Source organism: Equus przewalskii, chromosome 9 (assembly GCF_037783145.1).
Source record: "Equus przewalskii isolate Varuska chromosome 9, EquPr2, whole genome shotgun sequence".
Classification (NCBI taxonomy): Eukaryota; Metazoa; Chordata; class Mammalia; order Perissodactyla; family Equidae; genus Equus; species Equus przewalskii.
The window spans coordinates 24,940,532-24,965,708 of NC_091839.1; the positions used below are offsets into that span (position 1 = coordinate 24,940,532).

The following is a 25,177-nucleotide window of genomic DNA, read 5'->3' on the forward strand; positions in this document are numbered from 1 at the left end:
AAATTTAGATAACCTGAAAATGTTGCTTTACTAAGTAGAACAAGAAGAACAAGAGTCTTTAGAGCAAGACTCAAGATGAAGTGATGAAATAATCTTTTAAAATGCATGAATGTTTTGTAAATAGCTAAATGCACAAAAAGTTGCAAATCGTTCCAGACTTCCAGAAAGTGACAAAGGAGAAAAAAGTTATCAGAATCTAATTTTTTTAAAAAGAAGAAGAAAGAAAAAAAGAATTGCATGTAAAAATTGGGTACCAGCTGGACTCTCACCCTGGGCTCCTGAGGGTGGGAGGGGAGGCTCAGCCTGGCCACTCCACTATGCTCTTGCCAGGGCTGTGCCTCTGGAGAGGTCACAGTTCTTAAATCAGAGGAGACAGTTGGTTGCCGGATTCAAGAACACAGACCCCAGCTCTTGGATTTGGAAGGTTCTGGGAAGAGTCCTGGGAACGGGAAGGGTCTGCTCAGCTGGTGTAGAAGATCCAAGTGGGGCCATAGGTGATGAGGAAGCCAGCTTTGTGAGCAGTGAGGCCCAGGGCCAGAGCTCCCCTTGTTCCACAGGGACGGTGCTATAGACTAAATATGTCTTCCTTCCCCTACCCCAGTTCACGTGTTGAAACCTAATTCCCAAGGTTATGGTATTAGGAGGTGGGGTCTTTGGGAGGGGATTAGGTCATCAGATCATTAGGTCATGGAATCCTCGTGAATGGGATACTAGCCTGGCTCACAGAGGGGGAGCCCACACTCCATCCCTTGTGTCCTCCCAGAAACCAAGTCCATACCTGGCACAGGCACTGAGAGCCCGTCATATTGGTAATATTGGTAATGCTCTGACAGTAGGTCCCCTCTCTCTCCCTAGAAGTAGTATGTCCCTGTATTCCTCATCTGGGCATCTCTGATGCTCAGGGGGTCCCTGAGCAGACGCATTGGCTCTGGGTCTCCTCTGGCACTTTTTGGGCTGAGTCATTTGTGGCCACTGGATCAGAAAAATGAGTCTCATCACAGAACCAGTGCCTGTGAGCTGGGAACACATCAGACAAGATATGCTGGGGGATGGAGGGAGGTGCAGGACACCTGGACACACAGGCCCGCCTCAGCATCACCCAACTCCCACGCTGCTGGCTGGAATCTTGGGTCCTGATCCAGATGTTCTAGAAGAGACAGAGGCTCAGGCTGCAGCCCTTCCCTGTCCGCCTCACCTTGGGCCCACTCACTCTTTACACACACACTGCCTTGGTACCCTGTGGTTCCCAGAGCTCCTCTTTCTGGGAAGGAAGAGCAAAGGCAGAGAATGGAAGCCCCAGCTGGAAGTGGCTGGGTGAGGCTGGGATGGTGAGTGTGCCCAGAAGAGGAACTTCAGACCCACAGGACCCCAGGGCTCTGGCAGCTCTGGAAGAGCCTCTGGCTGCCCCTCCCCCAGTGCATCAGTTTGGTAGGGCTGCCATAATAAGATACTACAGACTGGGCAGCTTGAACACAGAAATTTGTTTTCTCACAGTTCTAGAGGCAAGATCAACATGTTGGGGCGTTGGTTTCTCCTGAGGCCTCTCTCCTTGGCGTGTAGATGGCTGCCTTCTCTCTGTGAATTCACTTGGTCATCCCTCTCCATGTCTCTGGGTCCTAATCTCCTCTTCCTATAAAGACATCAGTCAGATTGGATTAGAGCCTAGTCTAGTGGCCACGTCTTAACTCGGTCACCTCTTTAAGGACTTTATCTCCAAACATGATTACATTCTGAGGTACTGGGTGTCGAGGCTTCAACATATGAATTTGGGGGGGATACAAGTCAGCTTATAACACCAGATTTCAAGGTCTCTAATGCAAATTAAGAAGAAAGTGCAGTCTCGTATCCCAGTAAAAGTTTATCACAGGTGATAAGGGCTGGAGGCTCTGCTCCATTCAGTGTCTCAGGGACCCAGGCCCATCCATCTTATGCCTCCTCCATCCCCCAGGGACTTTGAGTTCTCATACAAATGTAGAATTGTCTACATTTTGTAGACAGGTGAAGGACATAATACATGTCTGATAAAGGACTTTTGTCCAAAATATACAATGAACTCTTAAAACTCAACAATAAGAAAACAACCCAATTGAAAAATGGGCAAAGGATCTGAACAAACACCTCACCAAAGACACACAGATGAGAAATAAACATAGGAGGAGATGCTCACCATCATATGTTGTTAGAGAACCACAAATTTAAACAACAAGGAGATACCACTACACACCTATTAAAATGATAAAAATCCAAAAGGCACTCGCAATATCAAATGCTGGTGAGGATGTGGAGCAAGGATGTGGGGTGATGGGAGCTCTCATTCATTGCTGGTGGGAATGCACTTTAGAAGACAGTTTGGCAGTTTCTTACAAGGCTAAGCAGAGTCTTACCATACCATCCAGCAATCACATTCCTGAGTATTTACTCAAACGAGTTGAAAACATTTCCACACAGAAAGCTGCACACGGATCTTTATAGAAGTTTTATGGAAGAGTTGGAGAAGAGAATTCCTCTACCCTCTCTAGGTCCTTCTGGCTGGGCTACAAATTAAATTCACATGGGACAGAATAACAGGAGAAAATCAAACAAAGCTTTATAACATGTATACATGGGAGAAACCCAGGAAATTGGGTAACTCGCTAAAATGGCTGAGCTGTCAGCTTAAATATCATCTTCAGCTAAAGACAAAGGAGGACGTTGGGGGCAGTGGTTTGGGACTTCAAGGGGGTAGAAGGCAACTTCCATGGAGATGGAAGTGAAAATGGGCCAACTACAGACAATGTGACCTGAGAGACATGTTTTACATTACAGTTATCTTATGGTATTAGCTCCTTCCTGGAACAGGCCATTCTATTTTAAATTCTTTAGGCAGTTGGGGGTAGGTCAAAGTTTCTTTCAGAGTCTTGTTCTCAAAAATAAGCAAGCCAAAAAGACATATGTTGAGGTGGCCAATCCCGATCCCCCACAGAAGCAACCAAGATGTCCCTTAATAGGTGGATGGATAAACAGACTGTGGTACCTATAGTCGATTATTATTCAGTGATAAAAAGAAATGAGCTATCAAGCTGGGAAAAAAAAACATGGAGAAATCTTAAATGCATATTAAATGCTAAGTGTAAGAATCCAGTCTGGAAACGCTATGTATTGTTTGATTCCAACTATATGATGTTCTGGAAAAGACAAAACTATGGAGACAGGAAAAATATCAGTGGTTGCCAGGGGCTCATGAAGATGGAGGAGCATGAATAGATGGAGTACAGGGCATTTTTAGGGCAGTGAAACTATTCTGTATGCTGCTGTAATGGTGGATACATGTTATTATGAATTTTCCAAAACCCACAGAAGAATACAACACAAAGAGTAACCTTAATGTAAACTATGGAGTTTAGTTAGTAATAATGTGTTAATATCAGTTCATTAATTCTAACAAATGTGGCACACTAATGCCAGTGTTTAATAATAGGGGAAATTGTGTGCAGGAAGCTGGGTATATGAGAACTCTTTGTACTATCTGCTCAATTTTTCTGTAAACCTAAAACTGTTCTGAAAAATAAAGTCTGTTAATAGAAACAAAAACCCCACAATGAGATGTCAGTACACATTTCTAAAATTGCTAAAATAAAAAAATGTATAATGGCAACATCAAATATTGGCAAGGATTTGGAGAAACTGTATATTTCATAAATTGCTGGTAGGACTGTAAAATGGTACAGCCACTCTGGAAAATAGTTTGGCAGTTTGTTTTTAAAAAATACTAAAAATGCAAATACCATACAATCTAGAAATTGCACTCCTGGGCATTTATTCCTCAGAAATGAAGATTTATGTTCACACAATAACCCATAATAAGGAAACAACAGTGAAAGGGCAACCTATAGAATGGGAGGAAATATTTGCAAACCAAATATCTGATAAGGGGTTAATATCCAAAATATGTAAGGAACTCCTTCAACTCATTAGCTAAAAAAAGCCTGACTAAAAAGTGGGCAAAGGACTTGAATAGAATAGACATTTCTCCGAAGACATACAGATGGCCAACTAGTATATGAAAAGGTGTACAACATCACTAACCATCACAGAGATGCAAGTCAAAACCACAAAGAGACATCACCCCTCACCTGTTAGAATGGCTATCATCAAAAAAACAAAAGTGTTGGTGAGGGTGTGGAGAGACTGGAATCCTTGGACACTGCTGTGGGAATGTAAAATGATGCAGCCGTTATGGAAAACAGTATCGAGTTTCCTACAGAAAATCAAATAGAAATACCATATGATCCAGCAATCTCACTTCTGGGTATTTATCCAAAAGAATTGAAATCAGGATCTCGAATAGATATTTGCACTTCTTGGTTCACTGCAGCATTATTCACAATAGCCAACATGTGGAAGCAACCTAAATGTCCATTGACAGATGGATGGATAAAGAAAATATGGTATAATATACAATGGAATATGATTCAGCCTTAAAAAAGAAAGAAATCCTGCCATACGCAACAACATGGGTGAACCTTGAGAACACTGTGCTAAGTCAAATAAGGCAGACACAGACAAACACTGCGTTTATACGAGGTATCTAAAATAGTCAAAAACATAGACGCAGAGAGTAGAATGGATTGTCAGGGGGTGGTAGGGAGGGGGAAATGGGAGTTATTGTTCAACGGGTATGAAGTTTCAGCTATGCAAAATGATTAAGTTCTAGAGATTCGCTGTACAAGATCGTGCCTGTAGTTAACAATACTGTATTATGCACTTAAAAATTTGAGGGTAGGTGTCATGTTAAGTGTTCTTACCACAATGGAAAGAAAAGAAAAGGAAAAAAACCCGGAATAGCCTCAGATTGGAAGCATCCCAGATGTGGTACCCAAATTGTGGCACATCCATACCATGGAATAACACCAGGCAATAAAGTGACAAACTATTGATACGTATAACAGCTTGGATGAATCTCTAGAGAATTATGCTGAATGAAAAAGATGCCTACTGTATAACATTTTTTTCTTCTTTTTAAATGAGATTATGATAGTTTACAACATTGTGAAATTTCAGTTGCACATTTATTATTTGTCGTGTGTCCCTCCACTGTTTGTGCCCACCCCCAACCCTTCTCCCTCTCCCCTTACCCCCTTGCCCGCCCTCCCTGTCAATCCCCCCACAAACCCCGCCCCTTGGCTGCGGTGCCGCGGGGACCTCTGGGAGATAGATGGGCGCGGTCGGGTCTCGGGATCGGCTCCACTCGGCTCTGCTCGGTCTGTTGGGTTTCACTCGGAGGCGGCCCGAGCCGAGGCGGCGGCGCGCGGGCTTCTGGGAAGTGTAGTCCGGCGCCTTCCGCGCAGGCGCAGTGTGGGCGGGCGGGCCTCGCGGGCGCCGGTCATTGTCCTGGCTGAGCGGCGCGGTGAGTCCGCGGCGGGGGAGGGGCGGGGCGGGAGGAGAGGGGAGGGGCGGGCTGTCCCAGGTGAGGGGCGTGTGGGCGCGGGGAGGGCGCGCAGGCCCGAGGAGTGGGGTGCGGGCCGGAGAGCTGGGGTGCGGGCCCGGGGGAGCGGGTGCCAGCTGGAGGGAGGGCGTGCGGGCCCGGGCTCAGAGAGGGTGTGCGGGCCGGGAGAGGAACAGAGAGAGCTGTCGCCGACCTGGTCCGATGTGTCGGGGAGAAGGCGGGTCTGTGCGTGCCTGTGACTGCTGGGCCGAGATCCGGCTTCGGCCGTCTCTGCGTGTGTGTGTCTGGGTGGCCCCTGTGTCCTTGCCTTTTCGTGTGAGTGTGTGTGCCTCTCTGTCTTGTTCTCTGTGGTGTCTCTGTGGCAGGTGTCTCTCTGGGTGTCCACCTGTGTCTGGTCTTTGCCTGTCTCTTGCGGGTATCTCTGGGTGACTGACTGTGTCTGTGTCTCTGGTTGTGTGTGTGTGTGTCTGCCTTTATTTCCATCCTTGGTGTCAGGGTGAGGGTGCCTTCCGGGTGTCCACCTGTGTGTAGTCTTTCCTCTGTGTGTCTCTGTCTCTGGGTGTGAGTGTGTTTGTGAGCGTGGGGGTGTATCTCTCCCAGGGTCCACCCCAGTCCGTGTCTTTACCTGTCTCTGTGTGTCCACCTGTGTCTCTCTCTTCGCGTGTTATTGGGTGTTTGTGTGACTGTGTGTGGGTGCGTCTGGGTGTGCCCCTCCCAAACATGTGTGAAAGACTGTGTACACCTGGACAGGTGGGCCCAGCAGAGCTGCCTGCCATCCTGCCCGCGTGGGTCCTAGTGTGGGACCCCCAGCCCCCAGCCCCTTCCTCCCCTCACAGCTTTCCCTGGCCCATAGAAGCCTCTAGAGGGGCTGGGGGCCTGGAAGGGCAGGAAGTGTGTGGTGACAGGATGTGGGGCTGGGGGTTGTTTCTTCTCTCGCCTCGCACAGAGCCTTCTTAAAGTGGGGGTCAGCGTCCCCTGAAGGGTCACTGTCCCCTACCCTTCCTGACCAGGGCTTGGTTTGTTTAGACAGTGTGTATTGGGTGCCCGAAGCACTATTCGGTGCACTTTGCTGGGACAACCTCATTTATAGGCCTCCATTTATAGTAACTCCAAGGTAGGCCCCCCTCGTCCTCATTTTATAGTTGGGGAAACTGAGGCTCAGAGTCCTTAAGTGAATCATCCAACTCCACACCCAGGCATCCCGGTTCCAGAACCCTCACCCTTGACCACCAGACAAACGGGAAATCTTTTTTCCTTTCCGCTCTCTGAGGTAAAGCTGCAGGATTGTTTCCCCGTGGCAATCTCAAGTTAGAAACAATGGAAGGAAGGAAATGCCAGGAAGCTCAGGGGAGGAAGAGAAATGAGGAAGCCACTGGCTTTGCAGCCACACAGATCGCAGGCCACACCGGGTTCAGCTGTCACATGTGCACATGTCCAGCCCCGTGCACATGTCACTCTCCGGACTGTGGTGACTTCGTTGCCTTCATGGGCTCCTTTTTCCATTAAAAAAAAATAGTTTGCGATTGTATTGCTGTAAAGACAAATGTAACCCAGGGTGGTTTAGGGTCACCTTTTTTTCTTATGATTTTAGAAGAAATTAAGACATTCTCTTGGGCCACTAAGGTACCAGGGGCCGTGGGCTCCCTCTGCCTCCTGAGTTAGTCGGCTCTGGTGGCATCCACGTCTGGCCAGAGGAGCCATTGTCGCTGGCCTCCCAGTGCAGGGAGAAGAGTCAGAGACGGTTAGTCCAGAAAGAATACACTTTTTTAGATTAAATTCTGTTTAAAAAAGTGTGACAGTAATCTGAAGTCACTGCACCCAGGGAAACAAAAGAATACAAAGGGAAAACATTAATAAGTCCCCCTTCGCATTCCCACTGCGTGCCCTCCAGACACCAGCTGGTGTCCCTCATTCCACCATTCCACAGCCTTCCCCAGGCCTGGACACACGCGCAGAGCACCCCCCCGCCCCCCCACGTGTGTTGGGTTGTTTTCCCACAGAGGGTGAAAGGTATGTGTGAAGCTGGGCAACTTGCTTTTCTTACTTACCTACGTGATGTATCTGTGACGTCAGACTAACTCCTGCTTTCTAGAGGCGGCCTGAAATTTCCTAGAATGGGTGCCTGCCATTTATGTGACTGTGCCTTTGCTGTTGGGTACTTACTTTGTTTCCAGGTTTTTTATGATTGTTGGTTGGTTCATTTTTGCCTCTTGGAACAGTGTTACAATAAGCATCTTTTTTCCATGTATAACGTTTTACGTGGAGCTTTGGTTGCTCCGGGCAGAGTCCTGGGAACAGGGTGGCTGGGTTATGGGCTTTGCATATTGTCAGCCCACTTTCTAGAAAGGTTGAGGGACGCTTGTCCCTTCAGCTGTGTGTGGAGCCCCTGTCCTTGTGTCCTGGCCACTGCTAGAAGTTGGCTTGTTTATTCATTCATCTCGCTGTTTGGGCGCCTCCCGTGTGCCAGACATTGTCCCAGATGCCAGAGACACAATCCAAAAACATTGTCTCTGCTCCTCCGAGGCTTCTATTCTGGTGGAGGGAAGACAGATGACAAACTTGAAAACATCTTTGTAAAAAGACAGTTGTCGATAATGAGGTGTGCTGCAGGAAGATAGGGGGTGGGGGTGGGGGCCAGGTGCTGCCCTTACTCAGGAGCCTGGAGGTGGGAGATTTCTCCAAGGAGGTGACATCTGAGCTGACATGTGAAGGAGCCAGCCATGGGAAGAGGTTTCCTGGCAGGGGGAACAGCAGGTGCGAAGGCCAGTGTGCCTGGGGCCCAGCGTTCCAGGGGGAGCAGAGCGGGAGTGGGAAAGTCCAGTGGTGAGGATGGGGTGATTTGTCATGCTTCTCATGGGAAGCCACTGGGGTGTTTGAAGCTGGAGGACATGTTCACTGAGGGCTGACTGCAGGCCAGGCATGGTGCTGGGGAGTGTGCAGACGTGAAGTGGGGAGGGACACGAGCCCCCAGCTCTAAGAGCCATCTCATCTACAAGGGGACTTCTTAACCTCCACGCTGTTGACCCTCTGTTGTGGGGACTGTCCTGTGCATTGTAGGTTGTTTAACAGCATCCCTGGTCTCCACCCACTAAATGCCCACAGCTGCACCTCTCCTCCAGGCTGTGGCAACCACAGATGTCTCCAGACATTGCCAGATGTCTCCTGCGGGCCGATCGCCCCCTGGGGGAGAACCCTGGCTCTAGCGGCTTCTGCCAGCCTGTCCTTGTGGATGCCCCCAAGCAGTGAAAATCACTTAGCATTTTGCTTATGAAAGTTGGGGCTATTTGGCTTCAAAAAGACGCTTCTTTGACTTTAAGAAGATCAGAATCATCACAATTGTTTGGAAATTCTGATTCCGGGGCCTCATCCCAGATGGTTTGATTCAGAGGGACTGGGCAGGGGCCTAGGAATGTATATTCTGAATAATATTTTAATAAGCATCCCTAGGGATTCTGGCACTTTGAGAAATGGCGCAGTAGCTAAAGGACTTTTGTGTAGGTGAGATCTGGGGTTTTTCCAGCTGACCCTGAGGGGTTGGAGATTTAGGAAGGCATATTTTGGCTTACAGCAAAAGGAAAACTTGTCTCCAGTCAGAGGTGTTGGTGACACAGGTAGTGAGCTTCCTGTCGTGGGAGGCATGCAAGTCCTGGCAGGTCACTGTGGAGCCAGATCTGAACCATGTCTTAAACTCCAAGAATTTGCCCTAACCTGTGCCACTTGTCCTGTGTTTTACTTTGTCTTTTATTTAAATTGGCTCACTGGTTTATTTATTTTTTAATTAAATCAGCTTGGTTTAGAAGAGCACTCTGTGTGACTGCTGTAAATGGAAGCTGGGCATCGCTGTAAAAAAGGAGACAAGCAGTAAAACAAATGGAAATAAAGCCAGGTAATTCTCACTAGATCGCATGGTCTGCCTATGTCGGGGGCCTGAGCTCTGCTTTTGCTCAAAGGGGAGAGTAGGGAGGGGCGGGGGGGGGGTGTGAGGACCTGCTGGCTGCCATGGAGCCTTTTCTCCTGAGCGTGTCAGAGGACTGGGAGGGAATCGGGCTGGGGGGCATCTCCCTGGAGAGTCCGTGTCACTTTGCGGCGCCCCCCTGCTGCTGGGAGCCCTGGGCGACTGCGTCCTGCTCTTCGCAACGTGCTCAGCTGACAGCAACGTGATCCAGAGCAGCAGGGGTGTGCTGAGCTCTGACTGTGTGCAGGGTTGAGCCTCACAGGAACCCTGTGAGGAGTGGGCAGGCGCCTGTGGGGGTGGGGACAGTCTTGGGGCATCTGGTGGGGCCTGGGGCTGGTACTCACAGCCAGGGGCGGGCAGCGGGTCCTGTCACTCCCACAGTCTGTGGGACTGGCAGTATGTGTGTGTGCGCACTTGCGTGTGTGTTGGGCGTATACGTGTGTGGTGTCCGCACATGCATTTGAGAGACATTGCAGCCTAGTGGTTAAGCACATGGGCCCAGATGCACTCAGCCCAGCTCCAATCCCTGCTGTCTAATCCTGGGCGAGTGGCTCATCTCTTTGGGCCTCAGTTTCCTCATCCGTGAAATGGGGTGGGTGGAACTCATACGCACCATGTAGGGGCGTTAGGAGGGTTAAATGAGAGATGTTTGTCAAGTGCCTTGCGTGTGATAAGCACCCTAAGCGTCTGCTATTAATGTGTGTGCATATCCTGCTCTGTCTGTCCTGTCCGCATTTTGAGGCGGGCCGAGGCCTGGTCTCACCGTGCCTCCCTCTTTCTGCCCCTCACAGCCTGCCCGTCCCCCGGTCACCGTGGGCAGTGGAGGGATGGCCGCCCAGCTGCTGACTGACGAGGCCCTGGTGAGTCATGTCGCCCTCTCACAGTCCTATCCAGCCCAGGATGACCCTCTGACTCCCTGACCCCTCCAGGGCCCACGGCCCTGGCCCGCTCTCCCAGGGGCTGTGTCTGCCCTGATGCGGGAGGACAGTGCCCTGACATTGGTTTCAGTCAGCTGTGGGGGAAAGGACAGCTTGGGAGTGACCAGTCCTGCCCTGGTGGGCACCTGGGAGGTGGTGGCTTAGACACTGTACATCAAGTGTGCAAAAGGCCCCTGCTGGACGCGTGACAGCGGGCAGACAGCACTGAATGTCCCTTCTGCACACCCACATGTGTGATGAAGTTACCAGCGCTGGAACAGGCTGCACACAAGGCAGTGGCCGCCTCCGGGCAGAGGGAGGAGCGGCCTGGGGTGGGCACTCGCGCCCTCGGCTCTCCCAAGATGTTTTATGACATTTTAGTGGGTGGTTCGTGTATGGCTGTGGTTGCGTTTTTCTTTAACTTCTTTAAACTTTCTTTTATGCAAGAAATATTTCATAATAAAAAATAGGTATAAATGCTTCTTATAAATTATGGGGAAAATCCAGTGAAGTGTAGGTGAGACAATATAATTCACCCCTAGTCCCTCTACCCAGAGATAACCATGTGGGTGTTTCTGTCTTCATTTATTGTCTCCCTTCTCTGCTTGTTATTTTTAAAAATTGGCCAAGTTTTGGCTCTGCCATTTTGATCTCGTGGGTTTTTTTCATCGAGCTGTATGCAGTAGGTGTTTCCCCTGCCTTAGTTTTGGCTGCGTAGTCAGTGTGCCCAAACGTTCGTCCAGTATTGGTGGGTTTGACTTTGTTTTAAATCATCTTTTTAAATTTTTAAATTTTATTTTTGTGTGTGTGAGGAAGATTCGCGCTGAGCTAACATGTGTTGCCAGTCCTCCTCTTTTTTGTACATGATGAAGATTAGCCCTGGGCTCACATCTGTGCCAGCCTTTCTCTACTTTGTACGTGCGATGCCTCCACAGCATGGCTGATGAGTGGAGATCCAAACCCTCGAACCCTGGGCCGCCAAAGGGGAGCGCGTGGAACTTTAACCACTCGGCCACAAGGCTGGCCCCCTAAAATCATTTTTTGATACTGTAAATCATAAAAGAAAATTCCTGGTAGGTGTGGAAATGCATAATTGTTGTGAAAAGCTCAGAAAACCCAGAAGAACCAGCTAAGAGATTCAGAGTCACTGTGGTCTTACCCCAGAAAACAGCCACGCTCGAAGGTTTGTCTCTTTCCCTGGATGTGTGTTGTTTTGCAAAAATAAGAATTGCTCTGGCTAAGCAATTTCATATCCTGCTTTTTCATCGAAGATTTCGTCCTAAGCGTTTCTTCAGATGGTTAAAAACTCCTCGGTAACGTCCATTTTAAAGGCTACATAAAGATTTCATCTAGTGGCCATCCCTGCTTCACCTACTGGTTCCCTTATTGTTGCACATTTGTTTCCACTTATTTGTGGTTTTAAATAATGTCACGAGGGACACGGGTGGGCATAAGTCTTTCCGTGCATTTTGTATGATTTCTTCTGGAGTGATTCCTTGAAGAGGAACCCTGGGCTGGATATTTTGGGGGCCTTTCATAAGTCTCCATAGTACTTGCCCAGTTGGTTGGGGCAGTCTGTCTTCCCACCAGCCTCACGGTTTATGCTGCCATTGTTGGGTGTTTATGCTGCACGTTGGATATAAATGATAAATGGATATAAATGACAAATGGTATAAACCCTGAGTGTGGTAGGTGACAAAGGGTGTCACATGATCTCTTTTTCAGTAGCACTGTTTGTATTATTAGTGAGGTTTGATTTTTAGAAAATGGTTATTAGCCATTTCTGTGGGTAAGTCATCTTTGTGCTTTGCCAGTGCACAGAAATCTCAGCATTCTTAAAGACTCTACAGTGTGTGTGTGTGTGTGTAAATACTTGTGGCAAATATTCTTCCCAGGTTTCCTGTTTATTTCTTTCATACTTTTAAGTACAGAAGCATTCCATATTTTTAAAATCGAACCTGTTGATTCTGTGGTGTCCTCCTTTGTCTTTAAGCTCTAAAGGGTTTCTCCGTCCACAGGCCACGCAGCGCCTCTGTTTGCTTCCTTCTCTCCATTTATCACTTGGATGTTAACAGCGAACTTTTGAATCTTTTGTATCCACCTGGAATTTATTTTAGTGTCTAAATGTGTCACTTCACTTAGCTGTGAGTTTTGGTTTGTCCTGTCCTTGTTAACACCTTTATTGAGATACACCCCACGTGCCCCAAAGTGTACCATTCGTGGGTTTCTGCTATACTTGCAGAGTTGCACAACCATCACCACAATTTTAAAGCATTTTTAAATGCTTTAAACCCCAAAAGGAAATGTGTACCCATTAGCACTCACTGCCATTTTCCCCTGTCGACCCCCAGCCTCTGGCAACCACTGATTTATTTCTTGTCTCTAGATTTGCCTATTCTGGACATTTCATACAAATGAAATCATACGCTATGTCATCTTTGGCGTCTGGCTTCTTTGACTGATCATCTTGTTTTCGAGATTCACCCATGTTGTAGCCTATGTCAGAGCTTCATTCCATTTCATGGCTGAATAATATTCCACTGTATTGACAGATCACATGTTATTTATCCAGTCACCAGGTGATGGACATTTGGGTTGCTTCCACTTTTTGGTTATTTTTAGCAGTGCCACGGTGAACACTAGTGTGGGAGTTTTTTGTTTGGGTGGGTGTTCTCAGTTCTCTTGGTGTAGACCTAGGGGTGGCATTGCTGGGCCATGTGATAACTCTCTTTAACCATTTAAGAAACTCTTGAACTATTTTCCAAAGGGGCTGCACCATGTTGTCCTCATTTTTAACTTGCTGTGATCGTTGTCTTGATTTCTTCTTTTACCTACATTGTTTAGAAGGACTTGTAATAGTTTTTATTTCAATGTGGTTGGAATTTTTGGTTTAAGTTTTTTTTTCTTAATCAGTTGTACAGTAATTACTTTCTGATAGGTAAAAAAAAATAGAGCCTATCTGATTTCAGCTCTTTGGAATTTGGTGAGGTTTCCCTTGTGGTTTATTGGTTTGTGCCGTTAGATAGGAAACTGAAATAGATGAGGCGCTAGAATGAGTGGCCTCGGACATGTACATGCAAAGAACTCAGAGGGGTTCGGCACATTAGGGGTTAAACCCACATCTAGGGGAATCTCCCCGACCCGGCAGAGAAGGGGTGCCCCTGCCACCGGTGCTCCCAGCATCCCCCTGCCCTCCCAGCATCCCCTGCCCTCCCAGCCTCCCCCTGCTGCCTGCCCTCCCAGCGTCCTTGCTGTAAGGTGTGGGCCCCAGGACTGTTTTGTTTTCAGTGCATTCCTGGTGCCAGCCCTGGCTTGGTGCATGGAACCTGCTCAGTCAGTATTCTATTGAGTGAGTTAATTGAAGTGGGGCCTACTTAGGGAAGACTTTCAGAAGGAATTATTACATTTTAAAAATTAAAATAAAATAAGAAATGAAGGGGGCGGGAGGAAACTTTGGGAGGTGATGGATAAGTTTATGGCCTTGATTGTGGCGATGGTTTCACAGGTGTACACTTATGTCAAACTTACCAAGTTGTATGCGTGAAGTGTGTTCCACTTATTGTATGTTGATCCTTCCTCCAGTCAGTGGTTTAAAAAAATAATAGCTGGGCTGGCCAAAGGATATATTGGGCCAAAGAATCAAATAATAATAATATAATAAAAATAAATAAATATATGTATGTAAGATATATGTGAAATGTCAAAATTAATCAAATGATAATAGCAGTAGTTGATGTTCATGGGGAGCTTACTCCACACAGCTCTGGAACCATATATGCATTACCTCATCTCACCCGCACGACAGCTACTGAGGGGGACATTGTCATTATGAAGCCCATTGAGCAAACGAGGCTCAGAAAGGTTAAGACAGTTGCCTAAGGAAACACAGCCGTGGAGGGGCAGAGCCAGGATTTCATTGCAGGCTGCCAGGCTCCAGAGCCTGGACTCTTCACCACTGGCCTGACTGCTCCCTCATCAAGTGGTGGCCCACGAGGCAGACAAGGCCAGCAGGGGCGCACTATCGCCGGGCATGTGGGACCTTGGAAGGACCGGCCAGCAGGTGAGGCCTCTGCTCAGGGACAGTGAGCCGTGCTTCAGGGTCCCTGGGTGGGAGCTCTAGTGAGAGCCAAGGACCTGTGAGTGTCAGTAACAGAAGCTGACGCTTATTGAGCACCTCCTGTATGCTGTGCATTGTTCTGAGTGTCAAACATGGACTAACTCATTTAATCTTCAAGCCATCCTTACTCATGGATCCATTTATTCATTCCAGAGCTGTTTATTGAGTGCCTGCTGTATGCCAGGCATCCTTCTGCACACTGGAGATGTAATAGTAAGCAGACAGATTTATTAGTCTGCTCAGGCTGCCGTAACAAAGTGCCACAGACTGGGTGGCTTAAAGAATAGAAGCTTGTTCTCTCTCAGTTCTGGAGGCCCGAATCTGAGCGCAAGGTGGCGGCGGGCCTGCTCCCTCTGCAGAGGCTAGGGAAGGCTCAGTTCCAGGCCTCTCTCCTCGCTGCAGGCAGTTCCTTGGTTTGTGGCCACAGAACTCCTGTCTTCACACCGTGTCCTCCCTCTCTGCGTGTCTCTGTGGCCCAGTTTTTTTTTTTTTTTACAAGAACACCAGTCATGTTGGATTAGGGGCCCACCCTTCTCCAGTATGACCTCATTGTTTTGTTCCTGTTTTTTTTTAAAGATTGGCATCTGAGCTAACAACTGTTGCCAATCTTCCTTTTTTTTTTCCTGCTTTTTCTCCCCAAATTCCCCCAATACATAGTTGTATATTTCAGTTGTGGGTCCTTCTAGTTGTGGCATGTGGGACCCCTCCTCAGCATGCTTGATGAGCGGCGCCATGTCTGCACCCAGGACCCGAACCAGCGAAACCCTGGCCGCTGAAGCAGAGCGCGCAAACTAAACCACTTGGCCACCAGCCGGCCCCCCGACCTCGTCTTAACTAGTTATTTCTGCAATGGCCCCGTTTCCAAATAAGGTCCCATTCTGGGGAGCTGGGGATTAGGACTTCAACATGGGAATTTGGGGAAGGACATAATTCAACCCACAGCAAGCACTTAGAATAGGACCTGGCACATAGCACCTGCATAACAAGTGATAGCTCTTGTCACCGTTCTGGTCGACATCCTCACCGTCGTCGTCGTCATCCACCTCCTGGGCCATGTCCATCTCACCTGCAGGGTTTGCGGCATCAGCCCGGCGGCGTCTCCGCTTCCACCACGTGAGCTGCTTACCATCCCTGTGGGCTGATCTGCTGTGTAAGCCTCAGGTCTTGATCCAAGCTTCCCCCACCCGCCACCCCAGCCCCCGCTGAATCTCTCCCCAAGGATGCACCCACTAATTCTCTCTCCCCAGACTGCACTCGGTGTCACCTTTCCCAACTCTTCCTGGGTGCCCCCTAAAGCTGCCGTTGCGCCGGCGCCTGGAGGATTTTATTCAGACCTTCACAATGGTATTGACCAGATTGTGGGTCAGTTGCATGTGTTTTCGTCTGCCTCTCCCACGAGGAACTACTTCTTGAACCTTCCGTGACTGGATCCCAACACCCAGCTCAGCGCCTGCAGCTTAGCAGGGGCTCAGGAAAGTGTGTTGAACCACTGGATTCCATCTAGGATTCTGCTGCGGCTGGGCTCCGGATGCGTGTGTCCGTTCACTGGGTTGTGAGCATTTTGCCTTTGATTCCTTCTCTCTGTTTCTCAAATCTGTGACTTTCTTCCCTCAACAGTCTCCTGTCTGTTTTGTTTCTGTCTGAGGACCATCCCAATATAATCAGGCACTGAGAAAACTGTGAGTGGTCGGTCCCTGCAGAACTCTGCACCTTGTTGAAATCACTTCAGATACGTCCTGTCTGCCCTCCCTAAATCCTCGTAGCTTTTCTGGCCATTTCTCCAGACCTCTGTAAGGAGGGCCCTGCGGTGAGTGGTTGTGGGTTTCCTCTTACAGGAATCAGTGACGTTGAGGGATGTGACTGTGGACTTCACCCAGGAGGAGTGGCAGCAGCTGGAGCCTGCCCAGAAGGACCTGTACAGAGATGTGATGCTGGAGAACTACAGGAACCTAGTCTCACTGGGTAAGGGGGCAGCTTCACTGAGTTACTTGCCATCGGCCTGTCACTTGAGGACTACAAAGAAATAAGAAAAAAGAGTGACAGATTTGGCTACGTAGAAAGTTTAAATTACTCTACTTGAATCTAAAAATAAAGTTATAGGTGATGAAATGGGGAATAATATTTACCACATATATAATGGTCAAAGGATTATAATTATATAAAGAGCTCCTAGGAATAAATAAGAGGAAGATTAAGTGATAGAAAGATGGAAAAAACTTATTAGCTGGCGATTCCTAGATGTAGAAATTCACAGGGTTACCCTTTATAAAATATTTTTAAACCTTACTAATAGTTAAAGAAATACAAATTGAGTCAAAGAAATAAAGTTTTTGCCCATGAGGTACACGGAAATGAAAAAGCAGTATGATAGCCTGTATTATCAGAGTGTAGGGAAAGGGACTCTCTCATTTTAGGAACATAAAATTGGGACAACTCTTTTGGAAGACAGGCATTATCAGCCAATTATCAGCCAAAATTTTGGACAATTCTATTTTTAGGGATCTGTCTTTTAGAAATCTTCCTATAAGTGTGCAAAATTTTACATGGGAAGAAAAATAGAGAAACGACTTAAATGCCCACCTCTGCAAGACTGACTGAACATATCAAGGTGTGTCAGGATGATGGAAACCATGCAGCTCTTCAAAGATGAGCACTCTTTGTAGGCATTGACATGGAAAGATGTCCCTTGATATATTTTTGGGTAAAAACACTAACTTTCAGAACGAGGGTATGGTCCTATTTCTTTAACAGCTTTTCTGGAAGTATAATTGACCTACAATTAACTGCACATTTTTAAGGCGAACAACTTGACGCATTTTGACATCTGTATATACCCGGGAAACCATTGCCATGATCCAGATAATGAGCAGACCCATTACCCCGGAAAGTTTCTTGTGCCCCTTCATAATGTCTGTCTCCCCTCCTGAAGCCCACCCTTCATGCCAGGCAGCCACTGGTCTGCTTTATGTCCCTGTAGTTTAATTTACATATTCTAGAGTTGTATATCCTTGGAATCATAGAGTACATACTCTTTTTTGGTCTAACTTCTTACACTCGGTGTCATTATTTTGAGGTTCACTCATGTCTGTATCAGTAGTTGGCTTTTTTGCTGAGTAGTATTCTGCTTTATGGATAGGACACAATTTGTGTATCCTTCCCTTGCTGATGAACATCTGGGTTGTTTCCAGTTCTGGACTATCACAAATAAAGCTACTAGGAACGTGTGTGTTCACGTTTTTCCATAGGCACGTGCTTTCTTTTCTCTTGAGTAAACACCAGGGAGTAGAATGGTTAGATGCTTTTTAAGAAACTGCCAAGCTTGTTTCCAAAGTGGTCGTCCCGTTTTACATTTCCTCCTTCCGTGTGTGGGGCTGGAGCCGCTCCGCGTGCTCGCTAAGCTTAGTACGTCAGCTTGTTCATTTTAGCCGTTGTCCGGGGTGCGCAGTCTGCCCGCACTGTAGTTTTCACTTGATATTGAGAATCTTTTCATGTGCTTATTTGCCATCTGTGTATTCTCTTCAGTGAAATATCTATTCAAGTCTTTTGCCTGTTTTCTTAGTTGGGTTGTTTGTTCCTTATTATTGAGTTTTGAATGTTCTTTATATATTTATTATCATTAGTGACATAAGTCCTTTAGCAGATAGGCTTTGCAAATATTTTCTCCCATTCTGTGGATAGTCTTTTCTCTTTCTCGATGGCGTCGTTTGAAACATGAGGTTTTAAATTTTGATGTAGTCCAGTGTGTTTATTTTGTTGTTGTTGTTGCTTGTGCTTTTGGTGTCATATCTGAGAATCTATTGCCCAACTCAAGGCCACAAAGATTTACTCCTATGTTTTCTTCTAAGAGTTTTATAGTTTTAGCTCTTCATTTATGTCTTTGGTCTGTTTTGGGTTAATTTTTGTGTGAATGATGTAAAAAGATCACTTTTGAATGTGGATATGCAGGTGCCCAGCACATTTGTTGAAGAGCAGAAGGTTTTGATTTGATGAAGTCCAATTTATCAGTTATTGTCATTAAGGATTGTGCTTTTGGTGTCAGATCTAAGAAATCTTTGCCCATCTCAAGGCCACAAAGGTTTTCTTCTATAAGTTCTATAGTTTTAGGGTTCACATTTTATTCTATGATCCCTTTAGACTTATTTTTTGTAATATGCAAAGTATTAATTCAAGTTCTTCTTCTTTGTCAAGTGGATGTCCATTTGTTCTGCCACCATTTGTTGAAAAGACTGAAGTTTTCCATTGAAGAATTTCCACTGAATTTTCTCCACTGAATTGCCTTTGTGCTTTTGTCAGAATCAGTTGTCCATGTATGTGTGGCTCTAATTCTGGACTCTCTTGTGTCTCATCCATCGATTTGTCTGTCTTGACACCAATTCCATGTCATTTGCTCTGCTCTCAGTTTTTCCCTTTATGAGTGGAGCTCTGTCTCAGATGACATATCCTCCTGAGACCCTCTCAGTGTCCTGCCCAATGCCCCTGAATTACCTGTGTAAGGAACGTGGCCGCTGGTGTGAGAAGGCACTAACCCAGCCCTGTGTCGGCTCCGGGGACTGTTTTCAGATCCTCTTAGATGGTTTTCCCCATCCTTGGGTAGTTTCTGTACTTGCGTGTTCTGATCGGTAATCTGAGGGCTGGAGGGGCCTCATGATCTCCGCAGCTCTGTCTGCCCGGCTTTCCTCTCCTGGACTCTGTCCTGTGAGCTCTACCTGCCTGCGTCGCTCAGTTCCATCTCCTCAACTCGAGGAGTCTGCTGGGCTTTGCCTCAGTTTGCCCTCCTATGCCACGGCCTGCAGACTCACCAGTGCGTAAGCGGGTGGGCGCGGGGCCTGCCTCTTTTGACTCCCATCTCTCAGGAATTACTGCCCTTCCTTGCCTGATCTCCAGTGTCTTGAAAACCTTAGTTTTATATATTTTGCCCTTTTTTTCCCTGTTGTAGGCTGGAGGGAAATCTTGTCCCTGACACTCTTATCTTGGCTGGAAGCCTCGTTTTAGAAAAAAGGTGTGCATTCATATGTGTGTGTGTGTACAGGTGTGTTGTGTGTATTTGTTCAAAAGGTATGCACTGGGGAAAAAAATTCTAAAACTATACACCAAACTGCTAACTCAGATGGGTGAGATTACAGAGACTTCCCTTTCAGAAGTTATTTTTTGATGTTTGATGCTTTAATAACAAGTGTGAATTACTTTGTGATCAGAAACAATTGTAGAAATACAGAATATGGAAAAACAAACTATGAAGAACAAGAAACCTAGCACCGTGAAAAAAGATAGACCCACATTTAGACCAAAAGGAATGAATAGCATTTCACACGTTTGCAGCTTTTTGCCAAACAGGCTTCTGCAGAAATTGTGAACATTTCCCTTGACTGTGGGCAGGAAGGCCCGCGTCCATGCACCATCGCCCGCCACAGAGGGCATTGAATACTTTGCTTTTTGCCAGTCTGCTTGGTGAAAAGCCGCGTGGTGGGGTGGTTCTCATCTGGCTGATGTCGAGCTCTGTGTTCACAGCTTTTCACCGGTGAGAGCTGGGTGTTGGCTTTTTTGCTGATAGTCTCTCTAGAAGGGTTTCAGTCCGTGAAAAGGAGGCTGCTGCCTTTCCCCTGCCCCTTAATCTCCAGTTTTGCTGGCTTTCTGCCTCCAGCTGTCCTGACGTCTCCAGTTAGGATTTACTTCAAAGACTTCCACCTGTGTGCACAACCAGGACTCCCCGCGCACTCTGATCTCTGAGCCACTGGCTGGTTTATTTCCCCGGTGCGTCTCAGACCCCATTGGCCCCAAACCCAACCCACTGTCACCTTTCCTTTCTTCCCACTGAGAAGTGACCCTGTCCCACCCACAGCCTTCATGCCCCAAGCCCCTCTCTGCCCTGACATCACTGAACCGGGGTCATTCTCCAACTGTGTCTCCCAAACCCTTTCCTCCTGGATGGGGAAACGACGCATGGCGAAACAGTGACTCCTCGGGCCTGTAGCTCTGGACTGCATGATTCCCAGCTCTGCTTCCCATGTGCTGTGTCACCTGAAGTGTGTGACTTCGTTCTCAGAGCCTCACTTTCCTCATCTGTAAAATGGGTCTGATCCCCAACAGGACCCAACTCACGGAGGGTCGTCAGGATCATGAAGAGATCGTGCAGGCTGCTTAGCGCCATGCCAGGCACAGTACAGATGCTCTGTAACTGTCTACCTGGCACCTTCTGTGTGCCAGGCACTCTTGCAGGAACTGGCCTGGGCAAGCTCCTTGCCCTCCTGGGGCTCACTTCCCACAGGGGAGCCGGTAATAAACAGATCAAGGGATGAATGAAAGTTGCCACGGGCCATAATGAGCACTCACGATGAAGCAGGCAAGAGACTAGCAGGAGGGCCCTTCTTTCCACCACTGAGGTGGCCTCCCTGTGGAGGATGAATGCCACCCGAGGCCTGAAAGATGAGCGCCCATGGGAAGGCTGGGGGGACACCAGGGGCAAAGGCCCTGAGGCAGGAAGAACTTGGTGTGGACACGGGAGCAAAAAGGAACTACAGGGTGTGTGTGGCTGACGGAAACTGAGTGGGAGAGGGTGGCGGGTGGGAGGTGCGTCCCACGGGCCGTGGGAAAGCATCGGCTTTGATCTCGGTGCATTGGGAAGACGCTGGAGGGTTTGGTCTGACTCTAAGAGGATCCTCATACCGCTGAGTGGAGGCTGCGTTGGAGAGGCCGAGGGTGCAGGCGCGGGCGGGAAATCTGTGGTGGCCGACTAGGTCGTTGGCAGTGGTGACGGAGAGATTTGGTCCAGTTCAGGCTGTTTTGTGTGTCCAGTGGCATTTGTTAACTGTCTGGATGGTGGAGGAAAGGGGTGAATCAAGATGACCACTAGTCTTTTTTTAAAAAAATTTTTGGTAAAATATACGTAACATAAAATTTACCATTTTAACCATTTTGGGTGTACAGTTCAGTGGCACCGAGTACATTCATATTGTTCAGCCCACCACCATCCATCTCCAGAACTCTCACCTTCCCAAACTGAAACTCCATCCATTGAACACTGACCCCCACCCCTGCAGCGCCTGGGAACCGCCTTCTGCTTCCGGCTCTGGGAATTGACTCCTGGGTGCCTCGTGGGAGGGGAATTGGACAGCGTTGGGCCTCCTCTGTCTGACTTATTTTGCTAAGTCTCTTTGACGATCCTTTCTTTCTTTTTAATTGCTTTTTGTGGGACAGGAGTTCTGAAATCACAAGTTTCATATCAAATATGTTAGGTTTGCAATATCCAAGAGGGACGCCAAGTCGGCCTTTGAATATTTGTCAGCAGAGCTCAGAAAGGAGGTCTGGGCTGGGCGCATAAATTCGGGAGGTGTCAGCATGTAGAGGATAATGCAGTCGGACCCCCTTGGCAAGACCTAGGGGAGGGAGGTCTCACACTCAAGTGATCGTGAGGCCAGCTGGGGGTTTAAATGAGGCAGCAGGAACTGTGGCCTCCACTCCAGCTTATGGTTGTCTCATAGGAATGGGGACTCCCTGGCCGTCTCGTCCTGTTTTTTATGAGATTTTGTTGAAGATCTTACAGTTTGTTTGTTTGTTTGATTATTGATTGATTGATTGATTGATTGGAAGGTTAGCCCTGAGCTAACTGCTGTCAATCCTCCTCTTTTTGCTGAGGAAGACTGGCCCTGAGCTAACATCTGTGCCCATCTTCCTCTACTTTATATGTGGGACTCCTGCCACACAGCATGGCTTGACAAACACTGTGTAAGTCCCACCCAGGATCCAAACGGGGAACCCTGGGCCGCTGAAGGGGAACATTCAAACTTAACTGCTGCGCCTCTGGGCCGGCCCAGATCTTACAATTTTTAAATGTTGGGAGTGGAGCTGTTGGGTCGATGATACAGAGTCCGGACCTCAGGAGAGCCCCCAGACTGGAAGCGGAGATTTAACAGGATGCACGCAGGAGGGGAAGGAAGCTGCGGCCTGGCTGTGATCACCGGGAAGGAGGGATATGCAAAGAGAAGCGGGCCTGGCACCAGCTCCGAGGGACACCTGCTGCTCCAGGACCGGGCAGCGGAAGCGGGAGTGAGGGGGCAGCGGGCAGGACAGGGAGGGAGGAAGCTTAGCTGGTGGTGGGGGCGGGGACACGGACGGGGACGGAGGGTAACCAGCGTGTGCCCCAGAAACGTCAGCTGTTAGTTTATCATTTCTAATAAAAATCGATGCTCGATGCTTCGAGAGGCGTATCTGGTCGGGGATTTTCAGGATGAACCCTGGAAGTGAGGAGCCCGTTGCAGTAACTCCTCACTCGGGTTTGGGGAGCCTCTGACCCGCCCCCTCCAAGCCTGGCGGGCGTCCCTCCTGTGGTTTCCCTTCAGGTCTCTCTCCTCCAGCCCGGCTGCTGGCCGCTGCTTCACCCCCCTCCCGAGGGACATTTCTCGTTCCCTTTGCTCGCTGGGCTTCGCAGGTTGATTCTGCCGCCTCAGCTCCTTGCTTCCCCGCTGATCCGCAGGCTGTGGTCTGCTCCTCACTCTGTGCCTGTCTGTCCCCCCCACCCCTCCGTGTCGGACTTCCTGACTCCCAGCATTGTTAACTACATGTATTTCGTCTTCTCTTTCCCCTGCCCCAGACTTGGAGACTAGACCTGAAATGAAAGAATCGGATCCGAGGGAGGACGTTCTGGAAGACAGACCGGCCGTCGGGGTGGTCGCGGAAGGACCTCCGAGGAATGGTGGCTGGGGTTCCGCCTGTGAAGGAGTGTGGACACTGGGTGACCGGGCGGAGGGGCAGCAGAGACACGCAGGGGACTGTCTGGGGCACTTGGGATCTTCCTGGGAGTCAGCCCCCCAATGCCGTGAGTTCAAGGCCCTCATCAGCCAAAGCTCCACCCTGATCCCCCCGGGACCCGGCGATCCAGGAGAAGCGGGGGTCGGTGCGTTTGCCATGCGTGGAAAGGACTTCTCGGGCGACACGGCCCTCAGCCCTCCCCCCAGGACCTATGACTGCGGGGAGTGCGGCAAGGCCTTCCGCCGCAGCTCGTCGCTCGTGAAGCACCAGAGGATCCACAGCGGGGAGAAGCCCTTCGAGTGCCCCGTGTGCGGGAAGCACTTCGTCGAGCGCTCGTCCCTCACCATCCACCAGCGGGTGCACACCGGCGAGAAGCCGTACGGCTGCGGGGACTGCGGCAAGGCCTTCAGCCAGCGCATGAACCTCGTGGTGCACCAGCGCACGCACACGGGTGAGAAGCCGTACGCCTGCGCCGTGTGCGGGAAGGCCTTCCGCAAGACCTCCTCCCTCGCGCAGCACGAGCGGGTGCACACCGGGGAGAAGCCGTACGCGTGCGGGGACTGCGGCAAGGCCTTCAGCCAGAACATGCACCTCGTCGTGCACCAGCGCACACACACCGGCGAGAAGCCGTACGTGTGCGGGGACTGCGGGCGCGCCTTCAGCCAGAACATGCACCTGACGGAGCACCAGAGGACGCACACCGGCGAGAAGCCGTACTCGTGCAAGGAGTGCGGCAAGGCCTTCAACAAGAGCTCCTCGCTCACGCTGCACCAGCGGAACCACACCGGGGAGAAGCCGTACGTGTGCAACGAGTGCGGCAAGGCCTTCAGCCAGAGCTCCTACCTCATCCAGCACCAGCGCTTCCACATCGGCGTGAAGCCCTTCGAGTGCAACGAGTGCGGCAAGGCCTTCAGCAAGAACTCGTCGCTCACGCAGCACCAGCGCATCCACACGGGCGAGAAGCCCTACGAGTGCTACATCTGCAAGAAGCACTTCACGGGGCGCTCGTCCCTCGTCGTGCACCAGACCGGCCACACGGGCGAGCGGCCGTACCGCTGCGGCGAGTGCGGCAAGGCCTTCGGTCAGAGCGCGTACCTCATCGAGCACCAGCGCATCCACACCGGCGAGAAGCCCTACAGGTGCGGCCAGTGCGGCAAGGCCTTCATCAAGAACTCGTCGCTCACCGTCCACCGCAGGATCCACACCGGCGAGAAGCCCTACCGCTGCGGCGAGTGCGGCAAGACCTTCAGCCGCAACACCAACCTCACGCGGCACCTGAGGATCCACACCTAGGGGCGCGGGCCTCGCGGTCTGCCCCCGGGGGGCCCTTAGTCCGGGCGGCCAGAGCGAGCTTCTCGTGCTGGAGCCCACGGGCAGCACAGTCGGAGGAGTCCCGCCCCAGTCGCGCTTTGCGGACGTGGGGGCCGTGGACAGGCGCTGCTCACACCGCCCCCTCCTCACGCGGCGTCCGCACGTCCCCAGTGGGAAGCGAGTCCCGACAGGTCTAATGTATTTGGGGACACGGTGGGGCTCATGGTGGCTGGTAACTCACGGGAGCTCCAGGGACGCAGGGCGTCAGGGCTCCGGACCCAGCTCGGAGGACGTGGTGGTAAGAGCTTGGAGAAAGCGCTTAGTGGCTCTGGGTCTCCCTTCCCTCCATGTGAAGTGGGGGTGGGGAGAGGCGGAGGGGGACTTGATAACTGACCATGGGGACGTTTCTCCCTTTGTCACACACACCCTCCATCTGGTCCAGATGGCAGGTTGTCACCTTCTGTGAGTTTCCTTGAGGAGGTAAGAGCTAGGGGGCCCCTCTCGCCTTCCCGCGTCCCAGCCCCGGGCAGTCTCCCCACAGTACCTGCCAGAAGCCCCCAAGCTGATAAGCCGTGGGAGTCGGCACATGGTTATGAGGAGAAGAAACTTTTTTTCAGAGTTAGCAAATAACAGTAACTGCTTCAGATGCCAAAGTTTCTCATTGTGGTCTGTTAAATTTTTTAAAAATAAAACTTTTAATTAAGGGA

The 25,177-nt window shown here is 49.5% G+C and overlaps 1 protein-coding gene across 4 annotated transcripts in view; it reads left to right on the plus strand.

Moving 5' to 3' along the window:
- ZNF470 (zinc finger protein 470) overlaps positions 1-25,177 on the plus strand; it is a 42,115-nt gene extending 16,938 nt beyond the window's left edge. Inside the window, exons 1-5 of one of the 4 annotated variants that reach the window (XM_070558638.1) lie at positions 5,207-5,386; positions 9,213-9,311; positions 10,172-10,240; positions 16,250-16,376; positions 23,002-25,177. In XM_070558638.1, coding sequence (XP_070414739.1) covers positions 10,208-10,240; positions 16,250-16,376; positions 23,002-24,452 — 1,611 coding nt within the window. In that variant the 5' untranslated portion in view covers positions 5,207-5,386; positions 9,213-9,311; positions 10,172-10,207 and the 3' untranslated portion in view covers positions 24,453-25,177. Of the gene's footprint in view, positions 1-5,206; positions 5,387-5,956; positions 5,969-7,054; positions 8,180-8,782; positions 8,924-9,212; positions 9,312-10,171; positions 10,241-16,249; positions 16,377-23,001 lie in introns of those variants that run through there. The other 3 variants (XM_070558639.1, XM_070558640.1, XM_070558641.1) reach the window with 3 other exon arrangements.